This window comes from Macrobrachium nipponense, chromosome 28 (genome assembly GCF_015104395.2).
Source record: "Macrobrachium nipponense isolate FS-2020 chromosome 28, ASM1510439v2, whole genome shotgun sequence".
In the NCBI taxonomy this organism is placed as follows: Eukaryota; Metazoa; Arthropoda; class Malacostraca; order Decapoda; family Palaemonidae; genus Macrobrachium; species Macrobrachium nipponense.
This window is the reverse complement of record NC_087217.1, coordinates 11,413,804-11,433,803: the sequence shown is the minus strand read 5'-3', so window position 1 is coordinate 11,433,803 and position 20,000 is coordinate 11,413,804. Positions and strand designations below refer to the sequence as shown.

At 38.5% G+C, this 20,000-nt stretch overlaps 2 protein-coding genes and 1 long non-coding RNA gene across 8 annotated transcripts in view; 1 reads left to right on the top strand and 2 right to left on the bottom strand.

The window, feature by feature from the left end:
• The window catches only part of LOC135201416 (solute carrier family 25 member 45-like), a 41,899-nt gene extending 40,179 nt beyond the window's left edge, over nt 1–1,720 (bottom strand). Inside the window, exon 1 of one of the 3 annotated variants that reach the window (XM_064230325.1) lies at nt 1,510–1,720. The gene's annotated coding sequence lies outside the window, so the exon portion shown is untranslated. The remainder of the gene's footprint in view (nt 1–1,509) is intronic. The other 2 variants (XM_064230324.1, XM_064230323.1) reach the window with 2 other exon arrangements.
• Nucleotides 1,721–3,324: 1,604 nt separating this feature from the next.
• LOC135201415 (uncharacterized) overlaps nt 3,325–20,000 on the top strand; it is a 49,009-nt gene continuing 32,333 nt past the window's right edge. Inside the window, exons 1-3 of one of the 3 annotated variants that reach the window (XR_010311526.1) lie at nt 3,409–3,518; nt 12,393–12,493; nt 12,637–12,976. This is a non-coding gene — a long non-coding RNA (uncharacterized LOC135201415). Of the gene's footprint in view, nt 3,519–12,392; nt 12,494–12,636; nt 12,977–20,000 lie in introns of those variants that run through there. The other 2 variants (XR_010311524.1, XR_010311525.1) reach the window with 2 other exon arrangements.
• Nucleotides 6,413–20,000, bottom strand: part of LOC135201412 (mucin-5AC-like) — a 21,875-nt gene continuing 8,287 nt past the window's right edge. For both annotated transcript variants that reach the window (XM_064230317.1, XM_064230318.1), the window contains exons 5-12: nt 19,556–19,659; nt 18,033–18,151; nt 15,560–16,527; nt 12,640–12,740; nt 11,988–12,146; nt 10,262–10,386; nt 8,246–8,379; nt 6,413–7,161 (exon numbers count right to left, since the gene is read on the bottom strand). In XM_064230317.1, coding sequence (XP_064086387.1) covers nt 6,991–7,161; nt 8,246–8,379; nt 10,262–10,386; nt 11,988–12,146; nt 12,640–12,740; nt 15,560–16,527; nt 18,033–18,151; nt 19,556–19,659 — 1,881 coding nt within the window. In that variant the 3' untranslated portion in view covers nt 6,413–6,990. The remainder of the gene's footprint in view (nt 7,162–8,245; nt 8,380–10,261; nt 10,387–11,987; nt 12,147–12,639; nt 12,741–15,559; nt 16,528–18,032; nt 18,152–19,555; nt 19,660–20,000) is intronic.

Below are 20,000 nucleotides of genomic sequence, written 5' to 3'. Positions count from 1 at the left end.
CATGCAACGTAAAAACACCATACCAACAAACAAACAATACCGAGATGGCGGCCTGCCTTAATGGCATTGATACTTTTCGATTGCAACAGGCGGACTGAGGAACTGAATCAAACTCTGAATAGAGCATACATGCTTAAACCTTCAGTTTATTTCAGAAGGAAGCGATGCACCGGATGTACCCACTGTGATAGATTGTGTACATCTCGGTGCAATGCCCCAGATATTTTGATCGGTCAGAAATTACCCCTCTTGTGTATGATACAATTTGTGCTTAAGGAATATGGATGGTGTAGGTGACATCTCATTTTTTAAGGCATGCCATTTTTACATGATGCTTATCTTATATATATATATATATATATATATATATATATATATATATATATATGCTGTCTTTTCTTGATCTTCCATTGCGATACTGAACGGCTCCCTTTGTTCAGAGTTCCTGACTTCTTTTTTTTTTCCACTAAAAAATCATCTACCCATTCATTGTATAATGCTTTGTATAGAGCCACGGTTGTTATCAACTCATTCAAGCACAACTACAAAGTCCAAGCGCTGGGACCTATAAGGTCATTCAGCGCTGAAATGGAAGTTGACAGAGAGGGTGGAAAGTCAGATGGAAGAAAGAGAATATAAATGGAGGTACAGAAAAGGAATGCAAGAGGTCGCAGCTAGGGGCCGAAGGGACACTGCAAAGTAATGCCTGCAGTGTGCCGCGTAAGGTGTACTGACAGCACTACTCGCCTGCGGGTCGAACGAGGAGTGATGTATAAATTTTAGCCAAATCCAAACTTGATCGTTGCATAATTCTGTACAACCACCAACAATATTTTTTTTTATTTAATATATTTTCTTTATTGACGAACTTGCTTTTAAAAAATCCCATCTATTTGACATTACGTTTTTCTGAAGCGAAATATAACACGGAAGTCGTAATGTCCTAATAAGAAGGTAATTGGAAATATATATATATATATATATATATATATATATATATATATGTATTATAATATATATATATATATATATATATATATATGAACGTACATGCATCATAAATCTTACCAGAAACCAGGGAGCCTCAAAATTTATGATTGATTTCAAGTTATTATTGAATTTAAGATGATAATATATATAAATATATATATGTGTGTGCGTGTGTGTGTGTGTGTGTGTATGAGTATAAAGGGTTCATTAAAACACACCGGTTTAAAGCTGACGACTATATTTCGGTGGACAACTTCCACCCTTACCAAGTAAGTCCACCGAAATATAGCCCTTAGCTTTAAACCAGTGTTTTAATGCGCCTTTTATACTTGAGACATATCTTGTTTTAAGAAGAATTTATTTACATCTATATATAATAATATATATTATCTATATATATTATATGATATATAATAGATGTGTGTATTTGCGCGCGTACATATCCATGCAATTTTATTGTAAAACTATATATATGGAACGATTAGCACATACAGTAGACATTTTCAAGTAATAACTTACCTCTCCGGTAAAACTCTAGTGAGATATTAACAGCCTAAGGAATCCTCTGAAGAAAAGTAGAATCCCAGAACGTTTCTTGCGCATTTTCACTCTTAACACGCACTTCCAACCAGCCACCGTCTGCTCCCAGACTCAAGTCCGCAGATATTCCTTGGCGTCAGACCTGCCCGAAGGTCTCTCTCTCCTGGGTGGAACTTTTCCATAACAACGGAGATATCTGATTGCGAAACTTATTTTTATTATTCCCTCTCAAGACTGTAAAGTCCAAGGCTTGGCTTGTCAAGGTGACCTGAAATAACGTAGTATCTGATTCTATTTTGATTGCGCGAGCTGCTTTGGATATACCAGGTTTTTCACTGGGATGTTTTCTACGTATAAATCGGTAAAACTACTAATTAGCAACTCGATCTGCGCGCGACCTTGCAATTTTTTTTTTTAAACAATCTTTACGCGTACCCTAGAAGTTTGGTAGGATCTGTAATTGTTAAAGAAATTGCTACTTTTTCACTTTGATCTTCAACCGGAATCTGGTGAGGGTTTACATTATAGTATTACAATATAATCAAGTTACTAAGTAGATAACAGTGAACTTGCTTATCTCACCTTATCTCATATCTTATATGGCTAGTGATGCCTAACTTGTATCTCCCAAAACTGAATTATTCACCAGATTAGCTACATTTTAAAATCATTACTTTAAACCTAAGAGATTGCCTGAGAATATTATTATTATTATTCTTTTTGACAGATTACTTACCTCTCTCTCTCTCCTCTCTCTCTCTCTCTCTCTCTCTCTCTCTCTCTCTCTCTCCGCAATCTCAAAGGAAAGATGAGGTATAGGCCTATGTTTATAACAAAGACTTTTGTTAAACTGTCTTTATGACAGATACGATACCGCCTTCATAAACTGTTCGCTAAAAACACAGGCTGCTTTCAGTGATAATTGGCATGGCTGATTCTTCTCAGCGTTTTATTTAAAAAAATAGTTAATCTAGAGTTTATAAGTTTTAACATAGTGGTTGGGTCACTTTTCACACATTTTCGGCCCCTGGTATATCGGTTAGTGCCGTGGTATGCCACTCAAATGTCGGGGGTTCGCGTGTCCCCCTCCCCCAGGCCGATGAAAAATTACTGGCTCTGTATCATGATCAGTTACTGCTGTAGTGTGAGGTCTTTAGCGGTGGGAGGTTGAAACCAACATCCTTTCAAAGGTTGAATTTCAAGTCAATGGCCCCTGTGTTCTTAGTCTTTGTGAATAGGTTTCATCTACTGAAATTAATATAATAATAATAATAATAATAATAATAATAATAATAACAATAATACAGTGTTGGCCTGTATTTTACCCCCAATCGAATTACACTATAGACTTATCTTTCCTGCTAAAACGATATCTCGGCCAGTCTTGTAGTAGTGGATATAGTTGCTCTGGGAAGTTACAGAACGGGTTTTGGAGGGTCGTCTTCTTATCCCTGGTAGGGGGAAATCGAGGTCATTACAAAAAGTGGAGGGAAATGTGGATACGTCTTCCAACCGAAATGTAAATAAGTGGCTATTCCTCGTCTAATGAAAGAGAAGAACAAAGCTAAAAGGGCCGTGCTAATGAACTTCTCCCTTTAAACCTCGGTGTATCTTTGAAGTAGTGCGAGAAATGAATGGCCAGCATGTTGGACTGTGTTCGATTCGATGTTCAGGTTTGAGCGCGCTTGCTATGGAAGCATAGTCATAGTGCAAGTTCTCGTGCGAGATCTCGCCGAAGCAGTGACGTACGAGAAATGACATCGTAGCTGGTCGTGAAATGTGTCGTAGGTAGAAGGTTTGCATTCATTATCATTTATTTTTTTTTTAAATAAACTATCAACTTTTGGTCTGGCGAGAATGAAAAACGTAGATTAGATTGTAGGTAATGCCCCTGAGCTCTTGAGTTGTTTACAATGCGTTGGGAGGCCACTGACTTTCGAAGGTCTGCAAGTTACGAGTGATTCTTAACCGTTAATGAAACTGTAAAGGTAGGCCTATTTAGGGTATTCAAGTGCATATATATAATATAATATATATATATATATATATATGTATATATATATATATATATTAATATATATATATGAGAGAGAGAGAGAGAGAGAGAGAGAGAGAGATAGAGAGAGCAGATGAGAGAGAGAGAGAGGTACATTTCAGCCCTGTGATACCAGTCAGACCACCACTTTTTACAGGATTTTCTGATTGTGCAATAAGTTACATAATTGTTTTTTTTAACAACTTACTTCCAAGGTTGCTTCGGGGGATAGTGCCGTCAGTGCACCTCATGTGGTGGACTGTAGGCATTACTTGAGATTCTTTGCAACGCCCCTTCGGTCCCTAACTGCAACCCCTTTTATTCCTTTTACTGTACCTCCGTTCATGATCACTTTCCTCCATCTTACTTTGCACCCTGTCCTAACAATTGTTTCACAGTGCAACTGCCTTGAGGTTTTACTTGCGTTATATACATCTTTCGAACCTTTTTACTGCCAGTTTCAATCTCAGCGCCGAATGACCTCACAGATCCCAGCACTTGGTTTTTGGCTTAAGCTCCATACTATTTTCTCTTGCTTCCAAGCTGAAACATTACTTTCCCATATTGCGTTTTCCTGGACTGGTACTGCAACCTTCCGCTCTTCAGGTGCAAGGTTGATCGCTTGCTTTTGTGGTGGAGCCCCACCTAAGGCCCATGTATATATATATATATATATATATATATATATATATATATATATATATATGTGTGTGTGTGTGTGTGTGTGTGTGTGTGTGTGTGTTGTACAATCTACTGGTCACTTTTACTATATACATATATCATATCATCATCATACTATAATGGGCGTAATGTCTGTCTGTCTGTCATTCAATCACGGCCAAACGGCTGGTCAGATGGGCATGAAACTTGGCAGGGTTATGATGGGGACCCCTAAGATGGTTTGTAATGGTTTTTCATCCAACCTACCCCCTCCTTTGTAGGGGGTGGGGGTGAGAAGGGATTCCCTGAAACGGAGCTGTTTCTGGCCGTGAAACGAGGCTGGTTATTCCCGTAGACTTAGTTACTTTACGATTTTTCATATATAATTTCTGTACAACTTCCCTGGAGAAAGTCGTGAATATTTCAGCTCGGACACAATAGAAGATGAAAATTATCATCATTATCGGCAAGATTTTTTTAATAACTTAAATCCATCGGGACTGCCAGTGCACAAAATAACGTTGAAGAAGTACTGCCCAGTAATGTTGCTTCGGAATTTCGATCCTGCCAATGGACACAATAAAAAGGAAACTGACAAGTTCCTACTTTCTACTCTTTTTTGGAAGACTCAGGATCATAAGAGCATTTATCAGTAGCCATAACGCACTGACATACAAGTTGCGTCTTTGCAGTAACATAATAAAAAGAAAGATACTTTATTATTCGTATCACCGTGCAAAGTAATTGACAAAGAAACAAACCAATCAAGATCCCTATTCTGTTAAATGAAAGTCACCGACAAGAGAGAGAGAGAGAGAGAGAGAGAGAGAGAGAGAGAGAGAGAGAGCCATTTAACGACATTAATGCACTACAATTTTATAAATTTATCTTGCTATCGAAAAATGAGAGAGAGAAAGAGAGAGGAGATCATTTGTGATTTGAGAGCTAAGTAATCCGATAATCCCATCACCGTATTCGTTACTTGACTTACATTGAGAGAGAGAGAGAGAGAGAGAGAATCATTAAAAGAGGGTAAACAATAATGAATACGAACTTCTTTACGTTCATTGATCGTCCCTTCACTTACTTTAAGAGAGAGAGAGAGAGAGAGAGAGAGAGAGAGAATATCATTAAAAGAGGGGAAACAACAATGAATAAGAATTCCTCTGCGTTCATTGATCGTCCCTTGAATTACATTACGAGAGAGAGAGAGAGAGAGAGAGAGAGAGAGACTATTCGTGTAATCGCCCTTATTTTAATATTGCTGAACAAATAGTACATATAAATTTTCACTTCTGCACCCGTATTTTATCACCCATCATAGATGGGTAAGTTTGCTAGTAATTATAATAGCCACAATACCCTCTTGAGTTCTGCAACCTCACTTCGTTGTGATTATGGTATCGCGAGTTCGATTCCCGCTACCGGACATCGGGATTTCTTCATATTTCTTGCACTTGGATCTTAAAGCTTTGCAGTGACAAGCATATCGAAAAAAAGCCCAAAGAATTCGAGCAGTTAGAGGGCATTGTGGCTGTTACAATTACACACACACACACACACACACGCACACACATATATATATATGTGTTTGTGTGTATGTATGTAATTGTAACAGCCACAATGCCCTCTAACTGCTTGGATTCTTCGGGGCTTTTTTTCGATACAATTGTCACCTTAAGATCCAAGTGCAAGAAATATGAAGAAATCCTGATGTCCGGTAGCGGGAATCGAACTCGCAATACCATAATCACGACGAAGTGAGGTTGCAGGACTCAAGAGGGTATTGTGGCTATTATAATTATATATGTATCTAGTAAAAGTGACCAGTTGATTGTACATATATGTATATATAATAATAGATATATATCTATATATATATATATATATAATATATTATATATATATAGTATATATATATATATAGAATATATATTATATATATATAATATAATAATATATATAATTATTATATATATATTATATATCATATATATATATATTTTATATAATATATATATATAATAATTATAATATATATATATATATATAATATATAAATTATATATATATATATATAAATAATTAATATTATATAATATATAGTCCCAATATTCCCCCTTTTTTGCATGATCCTGATGATGTACGTAACTTTTCATGCAAGTCATTTCATGCCGAAAAAAACTATTTTATATTTTCACTTTATTGCAGTAATAAATTATAAACACACACAAATTTTAATACACGTAAAGAATAAATTACATTTCTAGCGTATGTCGTATCTACCCCCAATTTTAATTTTTTTTTCATTAAAATTAAACTACGTTTGTATATCACAGTTTACAAGGCTTTGTTCTGCCGGTAACCTTACCAGTTAAATGAAAATTGACGGATCTTCTTCATCCTTTCAGTGGGAGATGGTGGTGTCTTCCGCAAGCTTTTTGTCTGTTGTGGAAATTGCGCTCTGATTTTATAGTTTCATACTTTTAATATTTAATTTCAGGGAGTTGTTGTAGATGGGCAGGAATAAAAAACTTGACTATCTTTTTGTAGGGAAAATGGACCATCAATGAAGGCATGAAGTTAAATGAACGTAGTTTGTCCTAAAAACATGATAATATATGTAAAGGTTAAAAACTATCTTTGAATCGGTCTACTTCGAATTTTCCTTCCAAGATACTGGCTGTCGGTTAGCAGCTGGTTGTGTTTGAAGGCTGGTTGTCGTCTCGTTTTTTTCTCTAATCAAGGAGAGCATCATCGCTTTCCTAGTACAGAGCTTGCTTCGTTATTTCTTGAATCCAGTCCAGGAAATGGACCACCGAAATGTGGCCGTCTGGGTACTGTCCTTTGCAGTCTTGGGTTGCAACGAAGCTGACGACTCCTGTGAGCGTGAAGCGGCCTCTGTCCACTGTCATCACAGGGCCTCCGCTGTCGCCCTGAAAAAAAAACAAAAAATAAAAATAAATAAATAAATAAAATTACAGGATTAAATTGCTGAAGGAAACCACTTTCATTCAGAGAAAAAAAATAAAATTATAGGATTAAATTTCTAAAGGGATCTCTGCAGTTTCAATCATTTTCTTTTGAAATAGGGTATTGTGCATGATTTTTTAGTTTTCTGTAAAAGAAAACTATCGTGCCTGCTTTGTCTGTCCGTCCGCACTTTTTTCTGTCCGCCTTCAGATCTTAAAAACTACTGAGGCTAGAGGGCTACAAATCGGTATGTTGATCATCCGCCCTCCAATCGTCAAACATACCAAATTACAGCCCTCTAGCTTCAGAAGTTTTATTGTGTCTGGCAACTATATAGGACAGGCCACCACGGAACCATGGTTAAAGTTTCATGGGCCGCGGCTCATGCAGCAGTATACCGAGACCACCGAAAAATAGCTCTATTTTCGGTGGCCTTGATTATAAGCTGTACAGAAAACTTGATTGCGCCGAAGAAACGTTGTGAAGTATTTATTTTTATGAATATGTAAATATTCCATCTACCTTGACAGGAGACCTCCCACAAAGATCAATTCTCGTGATAGTGGGCTTCAGATAACCAGATAGTTGGGGACTTTTTATGATAACCAGTAATTGCACTTGTCAAACAAATGAAGTAGTTGCAGTCTATGATTACCAGGCGATAACACTTGTCGAGCAAATGAAACGTAATTGCAGGCTTTTGATAACCAGCGGTTACACACACTTGTCAAAAAAATGAGATAGATAACAGAATGATTTTACATTAAGTTGAAGTTTTAAGTAAAATTAAGTATACCTTAGTTTAACCAGCTTATTAACAGCTAGGAAACAGTTGGTCGCCTATCAACGGGACCTACAGCTTATTGTGGGATCCGAACCACATTATATCGAGAAATAAATTTCTATCCCCAGAAATAGATTCCTTTGATTCCGCGTTGGCCGAGCCGAGAATCGAACTTCGGACCACCGGATTGGTAGTAGCCGCGCGCGAAAACCACTCAACCAACGAGGAACTCTTTACATGAAGTGATCAGCAGTCATGCTTACCAAGCAGATGTGCTTCTCGTCGATTCCACTCGTGCAGAAGTGATGATCGGTGATGTACGACCCGAAGACGGTCTTGCAAATGGCAGACTCTATCCCGTATCGACTTAGTTCGCGCAGCTCGTCCGTCAGTTTACCTGCGGGAGAGGGCGGAGGGGGGGGGGGGGGGGGGTGGGGGGGGGGGGGGGGGGGGTGGGGGGGGTGTTATTTAATTGCGTCCACACCTGAAGTTTGTCTGTTAGCCCCGTCACTGTCCATCGTGTATTTGCTTCTCTTGAGTTCATTACCGGAGCAATTGTCTAATGAACTTAAATTAAGTGAATGTCTTTATCGTGGAAAACTATGGTTTGATTATATTAATTAGACATTTTCTTAGTATTATTATAAATAGTACTTAATTTTCATAGTTAGGTCGTTGTGTTTAGAGCTGTTAAAAATTCCATAGTTATAGAAAACTATACGCAGGACTTATAAATTTCATGTTTAATGTTGTCCGTAGAATGTATTATTTTATAAATAGTACTAAGGATAACATAAGACCTTTGTCTTGATATATTAGCAAAACTGCGCTTAAAATCCTTAAGCTTTACGAGGAAAGTAGAGAGAAAAAAATTAAATTAAAATTTCTTCATGTTCATATTATTTTAATCAGGTTCCTGTTGGATCTCATGAGTACTCGACCAATCTGGTTTGTTGCGGTTATGTTGCCTGACTCTTACTTGGACGAGGAGATAAACCTCATAGAAAAAAAAAGAAAAAAAAACAAGGCTTGTTTACTCTAAATGGTGAGAAATGAAAGTGGCCGACGGAAAGAAAACTATAAAGTTACCATGTCACGCTAAATTAAAAGGGCGCCAAAAATCCTAGGGATAAACCGCATGAATTTTTTTTACACTTTGCCAGTGCTATCTAAATTCCATTTGAAAGACAAAATTAGGAAAATGAAGGAAAAGTTCGAAGCGGCTGTATACCGTGGCCAAATTGTATCTATTGCAGTTTGGCTACGATGGGGTGACAGGAAGAAAGTTGAAGAAACGCATAGGGGCATAAGGGAACACAAAAGAGCCGTTATGTTGACGATAAAAATTATGCAGTAGCCACGCATTCTTGAGATTTTATCCATAGTATGAACTTTTAAGGATAGTATATGTTTATACGAAATCAATAACGTAAAACACCTTTGGGTTGTGGAGGGAGTCTTAACTCATTCTTTACCAACTGGAGCTGGGAACAAACCTTTTAATACTATAGGTAAGATAAACGCCAGCCATGATCTTAGAGAAACTAAGGTCTGCAGGTCGGTCAGGAAGGCTTTTAATATATTACCCGTACTTATTCTCTTGACTAACAGAAAGTCAAATACCTGACCCTCGTGTCCCACACTCAGCATTGAGCAGCACAAGAGAGTATAACAGCAGCAGACCGGAATGATCATTTAATCAGAAACTCAAGGTGGAACCTGATATAAATAATCTGATTGACTGTAGACATTTTGAATTAGTGTCATTCCCACTAAAGATGGGCACATTAGTCCTCGTAAAGCTCAAGGATTTCAAGTGTATTATTAACAGTATATATCAAGATTGAAGGTCAAGAAATTGGTCTTATTTGATGTTCATAGCCTGCAATACTTTTACATTCATTATCACTATTTCATGAATGACCTATAACAAGTCTATCCCCGTAGCGGGTAGTGGCGTCAGTGCACCTCAAGTGGTGCACAGTAGGCATTGATTAAGGGTCTTTTCAGCATCCCTTCGTCCCCTAGCTGCAACCTCTTTCATTCCTTTTACTGTACCTACGTTCTTACTCTTTCTTCCATCTGACTTTTCATCCTCTCTAACAATTGTTTCATTGTGCAATTGCGATGTTTTCCTCCTGTCATACCTTTCAAACCTTCTCCTTGTCATTTTCCCTTTTGATTGATGAATGAACTCTTAGGTTCCAGCGCTTTGCCATTGGCCTAAATTCTATATTCCATTCTGCAACAAATCCACAGGTACTGGTTAGGGAACGCACCTGTCTCAGTTTTCCCCCAGCCAATCAATGCCATGAGTACACTTGTGACATTGCGTCCCAGCAAATTCCTATTGGGCAGGCACACGGGGCGCACCTCTCGTTTGTACTCGACCTCCTGCGGCAACCTGGAGAGTAAGAATAACTGAGTGTATTTGTGTGTAGGTAAATGATAGCTTGTAATACTATAGTAGATTCTCATCAACCGTACACTTGATGTCTAGGCCAGTCCCTTACGACGCTCCTGATTGGCTGTTGATAAGCCAATCACAGGGCTGGAAACTCTCAGTCTCTCTCTCGAGTTCACATTGGTAGGATCTATGTTCCACCTCTCCTGAGGGATACGTCTTTCAAAAGTATCCCTCAGGAAAGGTGGAACGTACATCAGTCCTATGTGAACTCTCGAGAGAGAATGAGAGTTTCCAGCCCTGTGATGGGCTTATCAACAGCCAATCAGGAGCGTCGTAAGGGACTGGCCTAGACATCAAATGCACGGTTGATGTGAATCTACTATAGTAGAATCGATGACTCTTTATTCAGTTTCTTTTGTTAATATTCAACCTTGGGAATGAAATCAGCAGAGTAGTGGAATGAATTGTCTTCGCGAATATATTTCAGAAATGCTGATTGGTTTTAGTCCTATCACTCAATTTAAGCTGATTAAACAGTACAGGTTAGTTGAATGTTGTTGTTGTTGTTACTTAATTGCTAGATGATCTTCATGGCTGAACTTTTGAATCTAGGAAGTAAATTCATTTAATTCATGAAGTGAATATTATTATTATTATTATTATTATTATTATTATTATTATTATTATTATTATTATTATTATTATTTACTACTACTAAGAAAGCACCCACAGATTAAAGTGGCCAAGTGGGAATAGCCGAAGAAGGGATAGTAAGAGAGGCAGCGCGCCGTTACTTCAGAGAAGGCATCACGATAATGTGTACCTAACGGCCGGTGAAACTAGAAACGGGTGAGAAGGGGGTGGGAAGGGATAGTTTAGCTACATGGAGGAATAAAACTGTTATTCCTCCAAGTTCAGCACCAGTAGGTATTGGGGGTGAGAAGTGGTGGAATTTAAAAGGTCAATAATGCTGGGCAATGTAACTGAGGTAAATATCGTAATGGGAAAGGGAGAGAGTGAGAGAGAGAGTAAGAGGCGGTTTGGAGGAGAGAGAGTGAGCTTACTGGTTGTCATTCAGAGTTTTCCTGGGCAGTGCCCGGTTGGTCAGCTAATTTATATGTGTGTATATATATATATATATATATATATATATATATATATATATATATATATATATATATCTCAAGTATAAAAGGCCAATTAAAACACTTTGTTTTAAAAGCCAAGGACTATATTTCGGTGGACGTTCTTCAAACCATATCAGGTGTTTTAATAGGCCTTTTATACTTGGGACGTATCCTGTTTTAACAGAGGAATTTATTTACATACATATATATATATATATATATATATATATATATATATATATATATATATGTGTGTTGTGTGTGTGTGTGTGTGTGTGTGTGTGTGTGTGTGTATGAATGTACTGTGTCGTTTTTCTTGTAATAACTCTGAAGCTATGATATTCACCCCGGATGGCTGGCTGTGTCAATGAGAAATTGCTTTTTCCTTCTTATTTTTGTGTGGAAATTTACAATTTTGTATCAATTCTAGGCATTATTCAAGAACTAAGAAAACGGGAATCGGAAACTTACTTGATGAGAGCTAGATCGTAGGCGAAATTATTCTGGGGGTGTATTTCGACGGCTGTGGCGGTGACTTGGAAGCCGCCATTTGCTAGAGGAGTGGTGCGAGTGTGCATCCCCAGAGTCACCTTCACCTCGGGTTTCCACAAGTTGCCGCTGCCGTCCTTTCTGGTATGGAAAGGAAGGAAAATATATACTATATAGAAGGGGATGGAATTTTAGATAGGTTGCAGTTTTTAGTCCTCTCTTCTTCTTCTTCTTCTTCTTCTTATCCAGACAATAACCTGATCCACTCTTTGTGAAGCCCTCAGTTCTGGAAGTCAGCCAATTCCGGTGGGGGAATTCATTTCATTTATTTGATTTGTTTTTCCATTTTTTTAATTATTTATTTATTTTGTTTTTGCTGTTTTTCAGATGCAGGAGAGCAAAATAGCCACGCTTAAGATGGGCTGTTCACTGATGAAAATAAAGTAGTGGAACTCGCTCCCACTCGATTATAACTTGAAGAATATAAGGTAAGACATATATACTTTGAATTCACGTGTGTCACCGTCAGTTTTTATCAAATAATTGCCTTCATTCATTCACGGCGTATGCACACATTCATCATCATCTCTCTCTCTCTCTCTCTCTCTCTCTCTCTCTCTCTCTCTCTCAGTACCTGAGAACGCAGTGCCCCGCAGTCAGAATCCACTGCTTCGTGATAAGGCTTCCTCCGCACAGTTGATTCTTTCCGTCGCTCCACTTCACCTCTAAGAAGCTCTGGAAAACAATAAGCAATCGAAAATCAATTGTAGTAACGTCATCTAGAAGTAGGATAATAATAATGTTTCTCTTGTGGGGTTTTAACAACTGTCGTGGGATCCAATTTCCTCATTTTCTGGTATATTTTTCGTGGGGGATTCTGGAAGCATGCGAATAGCACAAGCTCTACTGTGATGGGCGTAACTGGGTTTATCATTGAACTATAGTAGATTCACATCTGATGTCTAGGTCAGTTCCTTACGACGCTCCTGATTGGCTGTTGACAAGCCAATCACAAGGCTGGAAACTCTCAGTCTCTGGAGAGAGTTCTTATAGGCAGAATGTACGTTCTACCTCTCCTGAGGGATACGTCTTTCAAAAGTATCCCTCAGGAGAGGTGGAACGTACATCCTGCCTATGTGAACTCTCTCTAAAGAATGAGAGCTTCCAGTTCTGTGATTGGCTTATCAACTGCCAATCAGGAGCGTCGTAAGGGATGGACCTAGACAATAGATGCATGGTTGATGTGAATCTACTATAGTGTACCTGTTCTGTCAAGAAGCTAGCTGTAATTCAGTATTTATGTGATTTACAACGTACTTATGATATTACAATATACCGAGTAAATTTTACTGTTAATTCACTGTCTTCTAATTTTTTTATATCGAGAATTGTATAACCCATAGGCTTTGTGTGTTACACAGAAAATTAAATATAATGTTACATATTGTGTATCATATATAGCAGGATAAGTTTCGTAGATTCATTCCAGCGTAGTTTTTTCAAGGGAGACCAGTGGGGCTTCTTTTAAAGTAATTATCCTTATTATCGAGTATATCTAAATACATAAAATACTATTAAACTGAATTTGATGTAAACTATATTTTATATATAAGCAAATAAGAGAAAGTATCTTTGGCTACCCTGATGAACTGTGGATATTGATAAGTGCTTCCATGGTTTAGACATTTCTTGTAATATTCACCATCACCATGTTTCTTATATAAATATATATATATATATATATATATAATATATATATATGTGTGTGTGTGTGTGTGTGTGTGTGTGTGTGTGTGTGTGTAATAGACTGGAGATGTTGGCGCAACCAAGCCAAAGTAACATCAAGACAGGGTGACAAGAATATAACCAGTGACAAATATACTTTTTCGAATCGCGTCTGCTAATAAATGTCACTGGCTATCCTCTTGTCTCCCTGTCTTAATGTGTGAGTGTATTATATATATATATATATATATATATATATATATATATATATATATATGTTATAAGAGAGGGCTTTTGCCAGTGATCGCTTTGAGAGAGAGAGAGAGAGAGAGAGAGAAGGCTATGCTGGTGATCACCTTGAGAGAGAGAGAGAGAGAAGGGACTGAGTGTAACCAGTTCGCCTTACTCTATGGTTAAACGCATACCAAACATTTAAATAGTGGGGGGGGGGGGGGGGCGACGCCCTTCGCTGTTAATAGTGGTGGCAGCGGTGGTCGAACGAAAAAGCCTTATGTGAGATTGTGGAAAATTGTTAAATTTCAGTTACTAAGTGAGAGGGAATGAGAAATATCCGTCCGTTAACTGTGGTAATGGGAAGGGAAGGATCTTACTGGAATCATCAAATTTGCCCATCGTAATCCCTCGAGGGGTTGGGCACAGCCAGTTAGAGCTGAGATCTTGTGAGTGCATTCCCGAGACGTCTGCATGTGTGTGTTAGCGTGTTTATAATTGAGCAGATTCCGAGTTTTCTTTCATTGTGAAGTTAATTTTTGCTGACTGACCCACAGGGGTATTGCAAGGGGAGGGTAGTAGTGGTCTACCTCGAGGGGCATTGCTTACCGGGAAGGTGAAGTTCTCTTTTTTTTAGTGGGGGTGAATTCCTTATTTTTTTTTCTTTGTGTCGGGGCATCGGGGACGAGTTTACCCTTGAATAAGGAAATTTCCAGTGCCACAGGACATCAGCTGATAATGATTGGTTGATGATGTGAGATGCCCATAGGGTTTTTTTTAGAAAGATATTTTCTTTCTCTTGAATGAAGAGAAAAGGAAATGATATGCATATGGGATGTGGTGTAAGTTTTCCTTATGCTTTGGAAGTCACAATTATAAATGGGGACACAGAGATTATTTTTTTTTAATGGAGATTTGCTTGGTGTTGGAGAGATTACTTTAAAATGGTGCTAAGTGGTGATGAGTGGTGATGACTGATGTTCATTTTTTATCTTCACCAGTGTGTTATTTTTGGAGGCATATAATTGCTGAATTGCGAGTTTATCGTAGTTTTTTTTTTTATCCTGGATAGGTGATATTTTTTTTATATAATTGGGCAGTATCATGTGAGAGTTGTCTTTGAGACAAATTTTGAACACCTTAGATATATCCTGGAGATAATTTCGTGAAATGTGCTTACTTCGTGTCAGTATAGAACCTTTTTTTGAGAATCATGGGTTTCTGAAGTTGCGAGTCTGACTAGACATTTCTATGCTGCAATTCGAGCACACGTGTCCGCATGTGGATTTTTTGCTGACAATGCTGTGATGAGTCCGGTGTGCTGACTTTTTTCCTCTAGTGGTGATTGCTCAGAGTTTGACCATAACATTTCATGAAAGTGCACGTGTAAGAGGTTGCTTTCTGGCCGTGTCCGATAGCTTTGAAAAGTTGCGATGGGCAAAAAAATCCATCATGCCTATGTTGCCCTATGCAGCGAACCAAGTTTCTGGAAATGAGTCGACTCGGTTGAGTTGCAGCCAAGGACATATAGAGAGAGGGGAGAGGGGGCCAGCAGCCTCATCCCGAAATACTCACGGAGATCCCTAACCCTGTCTTACCTGCCATGGATATTCGTTAGCGGTCGCCGACTGCCCATTGACGATCCTGTCCCTGTTGGTGATGCCGCAGTCAGGATGCGACAAAGGCGGCAGCGTTGTCGTCGAAACGGTTGTTGTTGTGGTTGTTGTTGTGGGCGATGTTGTGGTTGTTGTCGTGGGCGATGTGGTGGTTGTTGTCGTGGGCGATGTGGTGGTTGTTGTCGTTGGCGTTGTGGTGGTGGTAGTCGTGGGCTTTGTCGTTGTGGTGGTTGTCGTCGTGGGCGTTGTGGTGGTTGTCGTCGTGGGCGTTGTGGTGGTTGTTGTCGTTGGCGTTGTGGTGGTGGTAGTCGTGGGCTTTGTCGTTGTGGTGGAAGTTGTAGTCGTTGTTGGTGATGTGGTGGTTGTCGTCGTGGGCGTTGTGGTGGTTGTTGTTGTTGGCGATGTGGTGGTGGTCGTCGTGGGCTTTGTCGTTGTAGTGGAAGTTGTAGTCGTTGTTGGTGATGTGGTGGTTGTCGTCGTGGGCGTTGTGGTGGTTGTTGTTGTTGGTGATGTGGTGGTGGTCGTCGTGGGCTTTGTCGTTGTAGTGGAAGTTGTAGTCGTTGTTGGTGATGTGGTGGTTGTCGTCGTGGGCGTTGTGGTGGTTGTTGTTGTTGGTGATGTGGTGGTGGTCGTCGTGGGCTTTGTCGTTGTAGTGGAAGTTGTAGTCGTTGTTGGTGATGTGGTGGTTGTCGTCGTGGGCGTTGTGGTGGTTGTTGTTGTTGATGTGGTGGTTGTCGTCGTGGGCGTTGTGGTGGTTGTTGTTGTTGGTGATGTGGTGGTTGTCGTCGTGGGCGTTGTGGTGGTTGTTGTTGTTGGTGATGTGGTGGTGGTCGTCGTGGGCTTTGTCGTTGTAGTGGAAGTTGTCGTCGTCGTGGTAGTTGGGGTCGTCATTGCTGTTGTCGTTGTGGGAGTTGTGGTCGTTGATGTAGTTGTCGTCGTTGTTGTTGGGGCTGTTGGTTTAGACATACACGATATTAGTCACAGGTAAACAACTTTTCGGATTGAACAATTTTTTTGGTCAGTGACTCTCTCTCTCTCCTCTCTCTCTCTCTCTCTCTCTCTCTCTCTCTCTCTCTGACGCAGACACACACACACACATTTGTGTATAACCATTTTACGACTTTCAATCCCATTACTGCTTTTACCCCTAAGTTTAAGTACCTTGTGGTCTGACCTGTGCATGATTAAGGAGTTATCTTCATTTACCTCATATGCCCTTTTTGTTCTCTCCTCTGTGTTTTAAGCCTTTTCACATAAAGATATCGTTGAGCTTCTTCTGAGTGAATTTTTACACTTTGAGGATTAATAATAATAATAATAATAATAATAATAATAATAATAATAATAATAATAATAATAATAATACAGGTTTTATTGAAAATAATGGCTATTTCAGCCGCGTTTATTTTGGATGGAAGTTCCTCTAGTCTTCTTATTACTGACTTTTCTTCTGAACTCAAGTTGACTATTAAAACGCCAAATGGGGGATTCGTGTAAAAAACATGGTATTAGTCAAAATGAATACATTATACAAAATGCAGTACAAATGGGAACTTAAACCCAATTGACAAAAGATACAGAAAGACTTATTCTGGATTCTTCTTGCTAAGGGGCTTCTGCTCCCTTCTCTCTCTCTCTCTTCTCTCTCTCTCTCTCTCTCTATCAAAATAAACGCAGCTGAAATAGCCATTATTTTCAATAAAAGCAGTATTGATGAAGGTCTTTTTCTAGAAAATAATAATAATAATAATAATAATAATAATAATAAATAAAATTAATAATAATAATAATAATAATAATAATAATAATTCAAGTGGATCTTATTTGCTCTTTCCTGGGTGACAGTACGTGAGATATAACACAGCCACCCACACCTGGCAAACCAGTTTGCGGTTCTGGTGGGGCTGGGTATGGGTAGGGGAACGAGAGGGTAAGGGAGGCATCCACCCTCCTCCTTCGAACATGTTTGTCCGGCCCGGGTGGAGCAGCATAGGTAGGGGAACGAGAGGGTAAGGAAGACATCCACCTTCCTCCTTGAAACCTGTTGTCCGGCCCGGGTGGAGCAGGATAGGTATGGGAACGAGAGGGTAAGGAAGACATCCACCTTCCTCCTTGAAACCTGTTGTCCGGCCCGGGTGGAGCAGGATAGGTAGGGGAACGAGAGGGAGAGGGAGACATCCGCCCTCCGCCTTCAAACCTGTTTGTCCGGCCTAGGTGGGGACAGGGTAGGTAAGGGATCGGGAGGGATGGGGAGACAGCAGCGCCGGGTTCCAGCGTGCGTAGGGCGTGCCAGCAAGCTCGCAATAAAATTAGTTACTAATGATAAGATTTTTGCCCATGAGGATTCTAGTCTTTAGCAGCTTGCTCTGAAGTTGATAGTCTTTAGGGCCTATTTCTTGAACAATGTGTGTTTATTTTGAATCGCATAAATAGTAAAGGTGGACCTTTGCCTTACCCAAAGCAGCCACAGTGCACAGGAAGCCTCGCTGGTTTCGAAATCTGTTGGAGGTGAAGAGCAGCCTCACTGCGTTGCCTTCCACGATCTGGTGCACCGGTCCGTTCGTCAAAGTGTATCTGAAATTTGAGGGTGATCATATTTACAACGGTCATAAAAACGAGCACTGTATAAGACCGAATTGTATTAATGAGGAAAAGTGTGACAGGAAACCGAAGAAGAGTACTGATGTTTTTGTTCAACTTGATTTTGTTAATAATGATTATATGAAGACTAAAGTGTATCTGAGATTTGAGGGTAATAATATTTTTAGCGGTCATAAGAACAAACACTGTATAAAACCGAATAGCAATAATGTCGAAAAGTGTGATAGAAAAATAACAGAAGAAAAATACTAATGCTTTTGTGCACTTAATTTTGTTAATAATCATATGAAGAATAAAGTGTATATGAGATTTGAGGATAATGATATTTATAACGGTCATAAAAACGAGCACTCTAGAAGACCAAATAGTATTAATGGGGAAAAGTGTGATAGGAAACAGGAAAAAAACTAATACTTTTCTGCAACGTAATTTTGTTAATAATAATTATGTAGAGAATAAAGTGCATTTGAGATTTGACAGTAATTATATTTATAGCGGTAATAAGAAGAAACGTTGTATAAAACCGAATAGTAATAATGTCGAAAAGTGTGATAGGAAACAGAAGAAAAATACTAATGCTTTTATGCAACTTAATTTTTTTAATAATAATTATATGAAGAATAGAGTGTATCTGAGATTTGAGGGTAATAATATTTATTGTGGTAATAAAAACGAGCTCTGCATAAGACCGCATAGTATTAGTGGGGAAAAGTGTAGTCTAATAAAAAATGGAAGAAAAGTATTAATGCTTTTGTGCAATATGATTTTGTTAATAATAGTGATATGAAGAAATGTAAAATTATATTATCATACTAATGATTACTGATAACATCAGCGATAGCTGAAAGAATAAGATACCGCAGCCAATAGTAAGAATAATGATGTCTATAATCATGTTTATAAGATAAAATATACTACATACATATTGCATCTCTGTGATTGAATGCAATTGCTTTAGGAAAGTAAAATGCAATACAGACCAGCTGTAGAAATAATATTGAAAATAACAGTTAACTATATCAGTAATGCTAGATGGGCAGTAATAAAAATGCGAAGGAAAAGTAACACGTAACAACGAATTTTTGAAATATTGTAATTTCCTTTTTTTGTGCATTTATTTGTTGAATTATTTCTTTACTCTACTGGTATGTAAATTAACATTTTAAGACTTTATTGATTATCCATTCATTTTTTATCGTAAAGCAATCCAGGTTGCCCAGCTCTCTCTCACTTTCCAAGTCTAAACGTATCAACTTGATCTTCAGGCAATCAAGTTTAGTGCCGTTTTACCATTTAAGAATTTATGTGGTTAGAGTATTTATCTTTTTTTATTTATTTATCTAATCTTTAAAGATATTCAAATGCTTGTTGTCTTACTTTTTGAGAGTTGTCGGTTTTCCCACTATGGTAGTTGTCAGTGAATCGCCTTTGGCCAGCTGGAAGTCGGGGCAGTTGATGACCATCGCGTCGGCATCCAGTACCTGTTAGATGATCGAGTTGCCAAGCGTTGAATTATTGATTGATTGATTTGATAAAAAAAAAAAAAAAAAAAAAAAAAAAAAAAAAAAAAAACTGGCTCGACAGCAGCCATGTTCATTAACGCCGTCGAAAGCAGATTTTTCGTCCCGTGAAATTTTTTTTTTTTTTTATCTTTTTATTACTTTTCTGTAAGAGAAATCTTGAGATGGCTTTGTGTGTCCGCAGTTCCTCGTTGGACGAGTGGTTTTACGTGGCTAGGAACCAATTGGTTACCTAGCAACGGGACCTACAGCTTATTGTGGGATCCGAACCACATTATATCGAGATATGAATTTCTAATCAC